At 39.6% G+C, this 15,877-nt stretch overlaps 1 protein-coding gene across 1 annotated transcript in view; it reads right to left on the reverse strand.

Moving 5' to 3' along the window:
- SATB1 (SATB homeobox 1) overlaps positions 1-15,877 on the reverse strand; it is a 77,120-nt gene that overhangs the window by 52,765 nt on the left and 8,478 nt on the right. Inside the window, exons 4-6 of the mRNA XM_082479269.1 lie at positions 15,150-15,326; positions 14,220-14,346; positions 13,371-13,494 (exon numbers count right to left, since the gene is read on the reverse strand). Coding sequence (XP_082335395.1) covers positions 13,371-13,494; positions 14,220-14,346; positions 15,150-15,326 — 428 coding nt within the window. The remainder of the gene's footprint in view (positions 1-13,370; positions 13,495-14,219; positions 14,347-15,149; positions 15,327-15,877) is intronic.

Genomic DNA, 15,877 nt, shown 5'->3' on the forward strand with positions numbered 1-15,877 from the left:
TTCAAATAAGATTTTATTTATGTTTTACTATTTATCAAGTTTTTTTCAGGAGAAAGCCTTGTAACAACATAATGGTTTTGTCAAGTGGTAAGTAGAAGATACCTCATCTTCCAAGCAGAATATGAGCAGTGCTGCCCATAAACCCTACAGTCAATTTTCAGAGCTGAAACACTAATCTTGACAGTAACCTTTTAATGTATTATATTAATGGCACAGAGGCGTTAAGCACCTTTTTTATAATTCTCAATAAAACGAACATTTACTGAACAATCTGTCAAACTACTGGCTCCATTTTTTAAAGCCAAACTTTTAAGGCTCTATTCTATTTTCTCTTCCATAAATCCTCCACTTTACATCCCTAGACACCAGCAGGATAGCATGTTCCAATGTTGCAACCCTAACATGCCTTTAAAAAAAAAGAGGGGAAAAAAAAAAAGAGGGGGGAAAAAAGAGGGGGGAAAAAAGAGGGGGGAAAAAAGAGGGGGGAAAAAAGAGGGGGGAAAAAAGAGGGGGGAAAAAAGAGGGGGGAAAAAAGAGGGGGGAAAAAAGAGGGGGGAAAAAAGAGGGGGGAAAAAAGAGGGGGGAAAAAAGAGGGGGGAAAAAAGAGGGGGGAAAAAAGAGGGGGGAAAAAAGAGGGGGGAAAAAAGAGGGGGGAAAAAAGAGGGGGGAAAAAAGAGGGGGGAAAAAAGAGGGGGGAAAAAAGAGGGGGGAAAAAAGAGGGGGGAAAAAAGAGGGGGGAAAAAGAGAAAAGCTACAAGCCTTTGTCCCTAGACGTAGTCTGAATAGCAATAAAGTTGCAGAACAGAACTTAAAGATTTGGCGCGGGGGGGGGGGGAGAATCTTTTCATAAAGGACAGAGGAACTTTGTTTCCCCGATTCCAGCCACTATCAGTGGCTTTTGTTTGCATAGAAATCACAAACATCAGTTTTAATACAAGACGAACTCTTAGGAGCGCTTACTTCTCAGGAGGCTCTACATTAACATTTTTCAAATGAGAAGGGAACATTCAAGCCCCAACCAGATAACACAAGATTATCCCCAAATCAAAAGATTTTAGCCTGCCCAAGCCCACGTACTGCAAAAACCCAATCAGGGCAAAGTGTTTTTTCTAGTGTTCTGCTATGGCAGAGAATTATCATCTGCCACTCCGAATAAAAGCAGACCAAATTTATCCAGCCACTAGCCGTTTCTTGGAAAAGGAATCATAAAACGGCCAGTTTAATTGCATATGAAGAATGATGTTAAATTCCTTGGTCCATTACCTTGAACTATAGCAAGTAACGCAATGAAATTTGTTGTCATATGCCCTATAAACACGTAGGGTAAGGGAAAAACCCACAGATGGAGAGAGAAGGAAAAAACTTTTGTTTGTGCCTTTGGCATTGCACTTGGATGGCTATCTGACCTCATACTGTTGCCACGGTCAGGAGAAGTAAGGATCTGCATGGCAAATACTGGTCATATAAGTGAAAACTGCTTAAAGGCGGATTTAAAATGACGGCACAAGGTTTTCTTCCAATACATGAGCATGTTCTTTCCTCCTTTCTCCTATCCTTGTATAGCCTAAATTATCTCCTCCTCCTTTTCTGCCTCATGTTGTCTTTAAGTATTAGAAATGTACTAATGTACTAAAGCTACATTAAATGTAACAAGGGAAGATACAAAACAAAAAGAACCCCAATCACATATACATACATATACACACGTATATTTATATATGTATAGAAATATACCCACACACGAGATGATTTTAAAATCAGAAATGAGGATTCATCATCTGAAGGAACTGATCCTTGCACTATTTTTACCATTTTGTAATGTAAATTCCCAGTTGCTGCATGACAGAGCAGCATTCTCCCAATGTTTTCTGAGCATCTCCCACTGACAGATATAAATAAAGCTCAAATAAAAAGCTGCTTCCCAAGATACTAGTCTTATATCTACAAAGGTTAAAAGCTTAAAAGAGAGAAAGATAGGTAGGTGGGAAATGTTAATTCAGATTTGAAGAACTTCGTAACTGCTTTACAAGCTTTATGGCATAGTGCCTCAGACTTTAAAAAAAAAAAAGAGAAAGAAAAAGAAGGCACAACCTCAACCTATAAAAGATAACGAGACATAAGACATTTTTGCCTTCACTGTCAGATGCCCAACATGAATCTTTTTAAGAATCCTGAATTTTATTGCATGCTATTTGTAAATGGCAGGTACTTAGTAGTAAAAGTCCTGGCTAAACACTTCCTAAAATCAACCTGGATAAAATATAAAATGCAAAATAATTAATAATTAATAAGTTAATTCTTAGTTTACTTCATGGAATGGAAATGGTCCTATATTTTGAGGGGTGAATTCTTACACCTTAAGATTTTGATTCTGCAAGTGCCTTTGCCAGAAGAGCTCTGAAACCAGAGCGCGCCACAGGTAAGGAAAACACTATCCATTTCAGTCAGGAATCTGCTTGAAAAAGCTTTTATGAAGTAAGTAGATTGCTTTAAACTGCTCTTTTAGCTTGAACAGGGAATGCACATTTTCAAGGCCTCTCCCCATTGCTCCTACTTCCATGCCCATCACAAAGCCATCTCGAGGCGCGCAAGCAGAACTTCTGCTGGATGAAGCTAAACCCAGATGCCGTGTTCCAACCATGGGTGGACTTCAAGTCCGCAGGACCAGCGCTGAGCCACTCCAGAGTAAGCTCCATCCCTCCTTCCCAGTCCTGTAACATGGAGACGGGGTCCTCAGCCCCAACCATTTCCCTCTCCAGGTTGCTGCTGTTCCTACGCTAGGCAATGCACTACGTGAAGCCTGCACGCCTACGCTCACCTCTTCTCCTTGGGACACAAGGAACAAGACTAGAGGAAGCTGGAGCCCAGAAGGACAATTCAGATCATACAACAACAGATGTGGACAGGGCAAACCAGCATTTCTTGTACAGGGATAAAGGCTGGGGTAGGTGGGGCCTTGGAGATCTCACAGACTCATCTGGTGAAAATCTGGAGTAAGAGGCACCTTCAGCCTTCCTCTCAGGCGGATTGCTTTTACTTCCAACCACTCTGTTCCAGCCAAGTCAGAACGCTTCTGACTTGTTTCCTATCTGGAAATGCTAATTGTAACGCACATGCTTCCAAACGCTATCCTAATGCGAATGCTTTTTGTGATAGGGGACATTTTAGATCTATTAATGCATTAAATTCAGCTTTGGACACGTAAAACTTTTCCACAAAAATTAAGTATATACATTCTCCTGACAGACATGTTGATAATTGTTCTATGTTCAACCAGCCGCAATGGTTGTTTTCACTACAGCTTTTGTAAGAGGCTCTTCAAAACTGCTTAGCATTATCCACCACGTTAAGGAAGATTTCCTTGCTGGGAAATAGGACATGATTTTCAGCAAGTCTCTTCTCGGATTCCAGTGTTCTGCTAGGCAAAGCATCAGATGTCTGGCATGAAGTTGAGCCCTAAGGCACAATGTCCAGACAAGAAGTCATCAGACTCAGTAGCACTAACAGTTGTCTTGCTGAATTTCTTTTGGTGTTTAGGATAAGCCCTTTCTTTGATCTCTTTTCCTTTTTCTACACAAGTTTTTGCAGATTTTTAAAGCCAAAAGGGACCATTTTGAGCACCTATTTGGACTCTACGTAAAAAGAGACGCTAGACGTTCATCTAGCAATTTCTGAATTCAGCCAAGTTACCTGTGGCTGAGTTAGAGCAAACATCTGATATTGACCTGAAGACTTCTTGTGCTGGATCTTTTCACCACATCCCATGGTAATCTCTTTCACTAGATATGTACCCTCTATTTTTTTTTTTTTTTTAAATGTATGACTAGCTTTTAGTTTGAACTTCATTGATTTCCGCTCCTAGTCAGTGCATCTCTCGTGCCTCTGATTGCTTGCTTAAATACCCCTCTAGTGCCAAATGCAACATCCCTTGCCTGCCCTTTGTGTAAATGGTTAAGTGTCAGATTTATTGTTTCAGGCCATGTGTCCCTTTATGAGCCACCTGTACATCTGATTATTCTTAATCATATAGACCCAAATCGTATGAGGATATTTACGCTGCTAAAAGCACACGAACAAACTACTTTCTGTCCTCAGAAAAAAATGTAACAAATTGTCAGGAGAAAAATGAGTTATAGTATGAATCTTGCTATAGATTCTGAACTTCTGCTAAGTAAAATCATATGAAGGTGACATTTTAAGCGGCTATGTTAGCCAAGATACTAGTTTCGCCTCCGTGTTGCTGCCTTTCACTGACAAGAGTTTGTGAAAAGTATAGATGCTCTAAAGAATTCATAAAAAGATGCAAGATTCAGTGAAGGTATCTTGAAAGAGAAATGTTGAAGCTAGCTTTCCATGTGGAATACGCATGTGCACTTTGAGGGTCTATTTATTCAAAAATTTTTCCTAGTTACCCCTTATATTAAAATACATAAATCTTTAAAAAGTAGCTAGATTAGGTTTAGCACACAAAGCTCCTCCTTACAAAAAGTGCAGAATAAGGAACACAACTTTATGAGCTTGGGGACATACTAGCTGGCAAGTATATTTTGGTGGTATTTTATTGTGATACATACATATATGTGTATATATATACACACACACACACATGCACAACCCTCCACAATTCTGAGAAAGTATAGATACACTGATTCAAATACAAACACGCTAGGTAAACTTAGGGAGCGGAAATCTCCTCTCCATCTCTAGAAGGGCCACCGACACTACTGTCTTTTGCACATCCCTCAGTTTTTCATCATCACAAAACCCTTCCTTCTCCATGACCGTTTACTACAAACTATCAAATCCTTTGGAAAGGTGGCACAGCCAGGCACAGGTTATGCTTTAGCGCAGTTCCCCCCCCACACACACACCTTTCAAGCTTACGAAAGAACTGCAACTCTCAGTGTAGGAAATCTCAGTACTTAAAAAATAAAATAAAAATAATTAAGAGACAGGTGCATATAAGGAGAACCTTTCATGTGTTCCCACCCCTGGGGAACAGAAGTTTTCCCTTCTGAGTAGTTTATTCCATGGCTCGGAGTGAGGCAGGTCTGAGGTTGCTGCTGTCCTGAAAAACCTGTCCTCTGATCGCTGCTGCGAGGCAGCGGGGCAATCTGATACTGTTTGTGCTGCTCTTAAAGAAGTGGCCAAGGAAAGAGAGACAAAGCTCACCCTTGCCTTAGGTTTTCCTACTGTGTCTCTTGGCAATAGAAAGGCAGAACCTAATTATTAATTAATAAAGGCGGGGGGGGGGGGGGGAGGAGGAAGCAAGCTTTGCGAGTTTTGCTCAGGGTCTGTTTGAGAAACGCATCTTTTTTCTTCTAAGTTATGATTAGAGTGAAGACCTGCAATGAGTCTGGTCTGACAAGGCGAGAGGTGTTCGTCTCTTAGCGTTGCCTCTCCATGAGTGGGCCCCGCTCTGCTTTCATTCCTGTCAGGTAAAAGATGATTACCAATTCAAGTCATTTTCTCCAGACGCATCTTTATGCCCACACCCCTGCGTCCCCTCACACAGGCATACCTCAGCTTTAAATCTGCTGACAGTGACGCTACAGCACCTACAGAATTTGCTCAGCTTTTGGGTAGGTTTTATAACCACACTGATCTCTGTGCCTCCCACCACTGCTGGTAATAACTGAACCAGTCAGGGAAGGTCTCTGCAAACCAGTCGCAGCAGTGATTAAGATGTAGACATACGTATCTCCTCGCCCTTTAAATAGAAGGCTTAATTGGCGATGTGGATAGCAGCTTCCTAATGGACAGAAATTAAACTCCATTTAATTCCTGAGCAGACACTTCCAATGCACAAGGTTTACCACACATTTGGAGAGGGAAGGGGGGGGGGGGGGGGGGGGAAGGAGCCGCACGCACAACTCTCTCTACCTCTGACAATCACCGAGGAAAAGCAACATGAGGACCAGAATGGCATAAGTGTGGCAGGTGTGAATTGACCTGCACTGGCAAAGCTGCGAGCTGGGAAACTTGCAAATCACATGATTGTGCAATACTTGGCTCCAGTCAGTGCGATCATGTTCTTTAGGGAAAAAAAAAAAAAAAAAAATTAAAAAAATCTTAAAGACATGTACATCAAGTTAAGGGATTAACTGTCAAGTGACATTACTGAAACAGAGACAATATATTTCTTTATTGTTAATGAAATTCAGTTAAAAGTGAAGGAAGTGATAAAGAAAGTACTGTTTTGTAATGTATTTTACATAAGAACGTAATATAGAAAGGGAAGTGCAATTAAATCTTAATGTGGACTTTTTTATTTTTAGTTTATCATCTGGTTTACATTTTGAGCCCCTTTGCAGCAGTAAATTATGCTGGCATTTCTTAGGGAATAACTGCCATGTTAATTTAGTTTAATAAAATAACTGACAGAAAAGGGGGGAAAAAAGCAAGAAGAGACAGTACCCCCCCACACACTCACTCCTTATCTTTAGCTAAGTATTCAAATGCTTTCTATATGAATTGTCCGTGGTCCAACTCCAGCGCCATGTAATAATACAATACATTACAACACAGTACAATACAATCTTGGGTTTCTGTAGCGCCCTTCATGCAAGCATCCCAGGGTGCTTTACAATCATTATGAGTTAAAATTAAAACTGAAGCACATACAATTCCTAATAGAATCATTTTAAAAATGCTAAACAGAACAAATAACTTTTAAGTCTAGATTTAAAAGTCCCAACAGCCAGAGCTTTCCTTGCTTCAATTGGCAATGAGTTCCAAAGCTAGGGAGCAAAGCGACTAAAGGCTCTCTCATGTTATGTTAAAGGATCTCTCATGTTGTTTATACTTGTGCAGTACTCTACAGCCAACAATTTGCCAATAAGAAGAAAAAAAAAAAAAGACTTATTTGCAATCTTGCTTTAAAGAACACTGGAGGAGTGGCTTGTTAACCCTCTAATAAAGTTATGGAAAAAAATAAATAAATCAGGGTTCACACTCGGCCGTGACTGCGTTAAGAAGTATGCGAGAAGCATGAATGAATGAATACAGAATTTTGTAGCAGTGCATTACTTGACTGCCTCTTAACCCACTAAATGTAAAAAGGAAAAAAAAAAAAAAAGCACGGTTATATATATATAACAAGAAGAACATAATCGCAAATATTTAAAATGCAAGTTATTCTGTATACCATTCTCAGGACCACTGAGTGAAAACAGAAGTCGAGTAGGGCTCAGTTCTACAACACATGCACATTTTGGAAGGAAAATGTATCAGAAGAAAACGTGCAGTGTTCCTTTTTTATTCTGTCACTTCCCTAAAACTTGAAGTCTATACGATGCAGATAGTCGTTCACATGACACGGTTCTCAGAATTGCTGAGATGCAATCCCGAACGGTTAGCACACAAAGTGGGGAGCACAGTCCCAAAAATGTTATTCCCTTAAAAAGCATTAATTTTTTACTTTGTTCACAGGAGAGCCTAGCAGAAGACAGCTGCTTGTATCTCTATACAGCTCACTTTAGAAATGTAAAAAAAAAAAAAAAAACCAACACCCAAACACAAAAGAAATCAACACTAGCACCATCCCTCTATCCGTCTCTTCTCCAGTCTTTCAAAAGCGGAAACACAAGACCTCATGACAGCACAGACACTAAGGGACACGCTGCACACTGACACCTTACAGAGTCCTCTGAAGTCAGAAACCGTATTTAATTGAGAAACAAGGTATGTTCCCCTCCTCCCCACAATAAGCCCAGGCCCCATAACTGTTTTGGAAAGGCACTTTGACATCCTCACAATAGTTGATTCTAATGAAGAGACAGAAAAAAATAGCTATATTCTTTCTCCTTTGATAGGGTGCTGCCCAGATAAAACAGTTGTAGACAGGCTGACATAGCATTAACTCTGAGAGCGTTTAGATGCCTCTAAAGAATATAAATCAGTGATCAAAAGATCAGGCAACGGAAAGGTTGAGCACCCCACGAATGTCCTCATGCAGCTCTACCAACTTGCATATGTCACCCTCCCCATCCCACCAGCAATAGGCTCTGTACCTCCCGTTCTGTCCGGATGACTAAAAATCATGGGCACAAATTCGAATAGTTAATCGAAAATGTTTAAATAAAACCCAGGTATCATGTCAGCTTGAAGAGACATCAGAGCGAACGCTGTTGAGCAACGGAGGGGTGGGTTGAAAGGCCCTTGCCTGCCAAAACCTGAGCCCAGGCCCTCAAGGATGTACTTCCCTGAAATAATTAATGACATCTTTAAAATCTAAAGTACAGTAACTTCTAAAGTAGAAAAAGGAGCTGCATTCCTTACTGAAGTTATTAATTATTGGGGGAGGGGGGGAGGAGGAGGAGGAGAGAAGGAGAGAAGAGAATCACAAGCAACAAAGAAACCCAAGGACTTGATCTCAGGTCTAGGCAGGTAAAACTGACAGGGGAGGGGGAAAAAAAAAAAAAAAAAACAAACCACCTTTAAGTTTTGTAAAGCATGAATAAAAAATTGCTCATAAAAAGTATGGATTTTGGCAACCCTTAACAGCTCATTCCTTGGTTATTTATACATTTGGAAAATTTTAATTTTAGCAGATGCAACTTTTTTTGGTTGGGTTTTTGGAGGGGTGGGGGCGTCTGAACAGCAGCGAGGGAACGCGAGAGGCTTTCTATTACGCTGCTTATTTTGCTCGGATGGCCAGGTGCCTCCAGATGAGGTGAACTAAGAAACACCGATGTTCCGAGAAAGCTTTCTGCCCGGCGTCTCTGCACGACATCTGCATAAAACAGCACGCAAATTCAGGGCAGGATGTCTGAACAAGAAGGGAAGTATACGATCTCCATCGTGCCCGTGTCAGAGGCAGACAATCATTCGCTACAGCAAGGAAGTTTGATCAAAATGCAGTCAGGATAGCTATATTTATCACAACTGCAAAACTATTCAGACTTCGGTATCGTACCATTCCCTCGGCATCAAGAGCAAAATTATGCAAAAGATGTTACAGACTGGGGGGCGGGGGGTGGGGTGTGTGTGCATGCAAGTATCTTCCAAAAAATTCAAAGTAGTAATAAAACGCACGTAAATTATTATGTCCATAAGTATCAGACTATGTATATGTTCCATGGGAATATTGCATGTCCCCCACAAAATATTTTAAAACATAATAAACCATGAGATTCTACTCTACATCAGGGCCGGATTTTCTCACCTATAATGCACTGGCTATGGCTTGTCCTGAGAATTAGGCTAGCTATACTATGGGGGAAGAGAAAGAATGAATACCTCACTTCAGAAGTGGTTTTGCAGTGGTTTCATAAAGTGGGAAAAAAAATTAATTCAAAACCCCAAGCTTGTTTGCAAATACTAACAACAATCACTTAGAAAATCTTTTTGTAGAAAAAAAATCAGGTGAGGTAATACCAGTGGGAAAGTCAATGTCATTTGATCACTACCATATTTTCAAAGCAGTGCCCAGATACTAATTAATCTCTACAATCTCTTCGTTTGGTAGGTGACTTGTTATCTTCCTTTCATGGAAAAGGTTACAGGAACTCAAGATAAGGGGTACATCTAAATGTTCAAAAGCACACAGTGAGTTTGTTCCAGAGTTATCAAAAGAATTTCCAGCCTCTTCTCAGGCGAATAGCCCATGTTGCTCTCCTCTCCCTCATAAAAGCTTATCTAGCTATATATACACATAAAGAGCGAGAGAGAAAGACGGTAAGACGATAGGGACAAAGCAAAATAAACGCTTATTAATATCAGTATAAATACGGTCTGTAGTATTTCAGTTGTTTTAATTGTGGAAGTAATAAGAGACTTCTACTCTAAAAACCAAAGTAGAGCAAAACTGTGAAAACAAAGTATGAAAATGCTAGGACTAAGGCTGAGTAGAGAGATGGAAGGACCAACATTAAATAAATAAATAAATAAACGCAACAGGCCTGCCTGATCATTTTAGAGCAGCTCCCAACAGACTGAGGTAGAGTAGAGCTTCTGTGCAAGGGGTTGGAAATAAGAATTGATGGTAGAACAATTTCTTTACAACCCTTTGGAGACAAAAGAGCCAAAACAGGAGGGAAATGAGGTTTAGGCCACTCACGAGACACACCAATTCAATGGAATGCACAAGATGGCCCAAAATTGAGCCCTAGATTAAATTCCAAGTTGCCTTCCCCATCAAAAGGGGTCTGGAGATGAAGCAGAAATGTTATCGCATATCAAACGCGAGAAGTCTTTCACCCGGCATCTGCGTACGCCGCTAGTCTCTAGCAATAAAATCTGCAAACCCCAAGGTAAAGCACAAAAATACACACCGCAACGCATAATTCAGAACAGGCTTGGCTTTTCCGTGTAAAATTTGCAGCGTCTTTTTACCTTGCCTGGTCAATACCAAGAATTTGAGACTAAAACTCTGGATGGGTGCCTTCAGTTCCACGGCATTTTAGAGCCATGCATTTGCTCCGGTCTGTCCTGAGAACTCCAAGTCATGCCAACGGGGATTCCCCGTGATGCAGGCTCATATAGCGAGTGATCAACCTGGTCTTCAGGGGTGGCAACAGCAATCACGGAGCGCGACAATTACAGTAGCTTCAAAAGAGACCATGTATTCAACTCGGCTAATGAGAGAAAGAATCACAGGGGCATTTTACTGAGGAAGGCATGAAGAGTTCATACCTGCACGCCGCAAAGTTTTAGTTGGACAAGAAAGCGAATGGCAAAAGAAAAAAAAGAAAACCCACTCAAGTAGATGATGCTGTTAAGTTTTCAAGACTCTATAATTAAGACAAACAGGATCTAAAAGTTTGTTTGCTCACATTTTCAAGCCACTAAATATACCTGCACTACAAAAATAGTTTGCTTGGTATGTTTTTGCAGTACATAGAATTTACTGTATTTTCTTAATTAATCTTGCATTTTGTGTATTAAACAATTGCTCATATTTATTCAGAATTCTGACTTTCTAAGTGAGGATGATGATTCTCAGCTTTCCATGCTTAAATGAGGCTTCGGAGATGCCACGCATTGAGCACAGCAACTTAAATGCTTTGCAACAAATCCTTCCGTACCTACACAAAATAGAGGACTGCTAATGACAGTGACAGAAAACGATAACTACTCTCATTTCCACTTTGAGTCATTTTTCTGTGGTTAATAAATTATATCCATAACAGTGTTAATAAGTTATGGTACGGTGTCACTGCATTAGCTTGCATTTGTGATGAAGCACTTCATATGGCATTACCTATGCCCGTGGAAGTACATAACGGGAGAGACCACTTCTCTGCTCTCAGAAGAGTCTCCCATGCTGGCATTTTGATGGACCCTCTAAGGAAACATTGCCTCCTAACCTCCGCCTTGCTCTGACTTCTCACCTCCGTTGCAGCAGCGCACCACTATGGGGCCATTCTGCAAATTGAAGATGTTTAACAAAACACAGACAACTCTTGAATCAGTGTCCTTTCCACAGGAGCGATACGCAATGCGTTATTAGTTAGGCAAACACGGGAAGCATTCGCATCAATTTAGCCATGTGAAAAGGACACCGTCAGATCAACGCCTCCTCCCTCAAACTCCCGAAGGGAAATGGGAAGATTTAGACTGACTGATGGGCTCTCGATCAACCGCTGTAACAGCTTGTTTCTCCAAAAGTTAAGAATAAATAAATGTATTTTAGGCTTAACATGATTTGGTCTGTAAAGAAAAAAGAAAAGCAGAATCTATTTAAATTCTTGCAACCCAACTACCGCAGTGCTGGTGAGAACAGAGATGACAAAAGTAATAAGCATGCTTTTAACAACAGGAAGAAGCTCCCGGTTTTAAGTATATTCTTTTACAAATAAAGAAGTGCAAAACAGTAAGCAAACAGCCCCAAATCAGAGTTCTGTAATCTGGGCCTTTGGTCATCTCAAGTGCTAACTTCAAGAGCTGTTATTAGGCAAGATGGTTTTCGTCCATTAAAATTATTATATAAAATTTCAGTATAGTTTAAAAACAAATTTTAAAAAAGAGCGTAATCAATGAATTGTCTCCAGTACCATGATACCGTCTCTAGTGAAGTATTCCTTTTGAAAACTTTTTTTTCTGCTTTATCATTGCATCATCTACATGCATACAGAAGATGCTATGCGAAACACGATGTCCAAAATAGAAATGAAATATTCCATCTCAGTAGAATTTACTTGCTTTCTATCAGTATCAAGTAAAAACTAGCACTATTAGATAGATTAAAAAGGAGAAAAATCCCAAATTATCTACAGCTTCCATAAGCCAGCAGGGCAAGAACTCACATGCTTTTGTAGTAGGTACGTACAAGATAACTTTGCAGACATATTACTGGAATGGTTTGCAACCAGTGAAGATAATTTTGATTATTTCCACTTCAAAACTTCCTATATTGGAGCCACATCACTGAAAACAATCTAACCATAGTGGGGAAAAAAAAGTGATGGGAAAACAGCCTGCTAATATATCCGCTGGAAAGACAGAGAAAGATAGTGGTCCTCTATAGATTAACTGAAGCCTTTCGGAGACAAAGACTCCGATATTCTGAGCAAGAGAAACAAAATCCCCATAAAAATACCTTGACTTCCTTAATTTCCTTTTTCCCGTCCCTACCACAACTAGCTTCCTTTATTTGTATACTGAATTTGTCTCCACTGCACCACAACAAAACACATTTTAAAATTTAAAAAGGTAAAAAATAAATATGATGTTCCCACCACGCCGTACTGCACAGAAGAATAAGTTGCACCTTCACAGAAATTTGACAGAAGAATGACAAAAAGAATGGCAAAAAAGAACAATACGACTAAGGCTTGAGGAAAGCATCAGCTCAATATTTAGCACTGCATAAACTGAGGTTTCATTTTTGTTTAGGTATATTTTGATTAGAACTAATAAATGGCTGATTTTCCTTTGGTTGTTTGCAACAACAACACATCATCCAAAGAGCTTTATTCCCTTCTCATATAGCATGCCAAAGACTGTCTCATTTTATGAATTAGCATTTAAAACTACTGTAGGTTATCTAACAAGCATTCAGATTCAATAGTACTTTTGACAGCAGTAAGTAAAGAGCCTTTTAACATCTTGAACACATGTGCTTGAAAAAAGTAGTTACATCAAAGCAGTTCAAAGACTGAAGACAAAAACCAGTTAAAATCCAGTTTGCTGCGAGACAATTTTAGTGCGGTGTAAACAACCTTTCACGACTCCCCATGGGAAACGTTGTAAGGCTACGTTCAAAATGAATCAGGCGTACTTATAAAGATCATGAAGTGGTCAAATGAATTTGCATTTTTGGCAGATTCACTCCACGGGTACTACTTGCTACAGTCTGTAGAAACCTCAAATCTCACATCAGCGTTGCCTATAGTGCTTTATTATTTATTACATGTTATGCTAAGTACCTGTGAAAGGGGACATTCCTTGGCCAATGAACTCTGGTTCATATCCTTCAGTAAGTCCTTCAGAGCATTTCTTACTGTTGTGTGAGACCATTGTTCAGGAGGCAAGTCTTCTAGTTTAGGGCAACTATTTGAAACACAGATTAGAAAAGGGATTATTACAAGATTGCATCCTGCTGCAGAACATTCCTTTAAGACAGACAGATTTCATTTTGCGCATCAAGCAGATGCATCTGGAGATTGCTCTCGGTCTCCTGATTGTTCCGATTAGTTAATTACTTTATACAACACATCTGCTGTATTGATGCATGAATTATACATCAGCTGCATGTGGCGACTATTTTTTCATGTTACTTCTACCTTCCTGCTCTGATGCGCTTGGTAAAACAATTTAAGGTGTAATGCTTTCTCACGACTGATCATGAAAAGCATTAATATATTAACTGTTTTTTTTCTTTTTTGTTACCGTGAAATTTAAGAACCTCGACAGCAACAATAAGTGTGAGCAAGTCATTCTTTTACAAAATGCACACAGATGGTACTGTTCATGATATGCAAAAATATTTTTCTCTTAAGTAAACTTTATGTAAAATGCCTTCTTGTAATGCATCATTTAATTGACTAAAATGCAATATAGTTTTAATGAGATATCCAAAGAAAATCTATGTATCAGAGCTATGAAAGTTTTCCGCAATAGTATACTGTAAGTTAAAGAACGGGAGTAACTAAAAAGGAATTGAGATAAGCCTTTGTACTTTGAGCACACAGCACAGCGAGAATTAAATACGAGCAATATTAACAGTAAGAGCAGACAAGTAACAGTTCACGTCCCAGAACTGGTATGCAACTTACCTGTGTAACTGGATTTTCAGTGTGACCACATGATACACGTCTTGCAGCATGTCTGCTACTGTAGCATCAGGGGCATCTGTCACATAGGAGAGTGGAACTGGATTCCACTTCCCAACCTGGATAAGCCCTGCGGGATTTTGGGGTGGGTTTTTTTGAGGAGAGGGGGGTGGGCAAGAAGGGCAGGAAAAATTGAAAAGAAGTAATTTACCTGTTAATTCCTAGGGGCAAAAGAAATATCTGATTTTAACAAGATCACCACCTTTGTTTCTAACCTCTTAAATCTGGCAAAACAAAAGAACACCCTTCCCAAAAACCCCCACCCACACACCACCAAGGATATGCTTTATCTATATTATGAAATTATACAAATGCATTACAGTAGGGATTTTTTAATATGTATAGAAGTGTATTTTCCTAACTTCCCATGAATTCAATAGGACAGGATATAATAGTTAGCATTCCTCTTAACAAATTAGAAAGGATTTTGCAATGCAAGGGTTGAGTTAAAAAAAAAAAAAATACTTTGCAGTCTATAAAACCATCAGGAACAAAATAAAAGAAATAGAGCTGGATGTTCAGTCATAAATGCAAGTTGACTCTCAACAGTCCATCTGCTCAAATATGCTTTACACTTCCTTGTGGATCCTCAGTGGAGCAGATTATTAAGGTCAATAAGCATACTAATGATTCAGTTGAAGTCTTTTTTTTTTCTTTAAACAAAAAAAAAAAAGAATCTACCTCCACATTCCCCACGAACAAAACGTGCACTAACTAAACCAAAATACATTGGGGGGGGGGGGAAAGAGAGACAGAATCTGCAAGAAGTTTAAGTAGTAAAACCTGCATTGCATTCCTGAGAGAAACCCTGCCCCTCCCCCAAGACCCCACAAACAAACATAATTCATCGTACAATTTCGTAATCTTATTTACCTTTTGCTTGGGCAGCAGAGCTGTGAGAATATCCAAGTGATAGCAATGCCATTTCAATCAGTTGGTTGAAAAGCATATCCTTCCTCACCAACACAAATTCTGCATGCTCCTCCTTAGAATCATACTCAATGGCATTTTCATAATGTTCCACTACACAGAAAACTGGAAGCATACTTCCTATTAAAAAAAAATTAAATTTAGCATATTAAACTTGAGTTATAGTAGAGTAGGTGGGTCTATACAGCGTTATGTAAATAAAACCTGTACGAACAGGCAGAGGAGGCATCAAGAATCATCACAAATATTTGATAAACATATTCCCTAAGTCCTTTCCCCTCGCCCTCCCCCCCCAAAAAAAGGAGAAAGTTCTGCAAAACCTACCTCTCTCTGAAAAGCAGAAATGCAAATTTACCTCGCTTGATCGGATACAGAGTAAAGAATCGCCTTCTATAGAAACAACAAGGTTGACTGAAGAGAAGTTGATTCTCTCTGTCCTGCCTGATTTGTTGTGAGTAGCAGGCAGCACGAGAACCTAAATACATACTGCAGATGTCTTCACTGTAAGCCATTTTAGTACCAGCTACATAATTTTCTTCGTTAACGTTAAAACTTTCTTAGTCCTGCCAAAAATATTTAATTGCCTTCAACATCCACAACAAATCACCTTGCGCGTTATACATTCGCTCTGAAAAGAGTACACAAGGAAACAAGGCAAAAGTTAACGCTAA

Source organism: Vanellus vanellus, assembly GCF_965231255.1.
Source record: "Vanellus vanellus genome assembly, chromosome: 2".
Classification (NCBI taxonomy): domain Eukaryota; kingdom Metazoa; phylum Chordata; class Aves; order Charadriiformes; family Charadriidae; genus Vanellus; species Vanellus vanellus.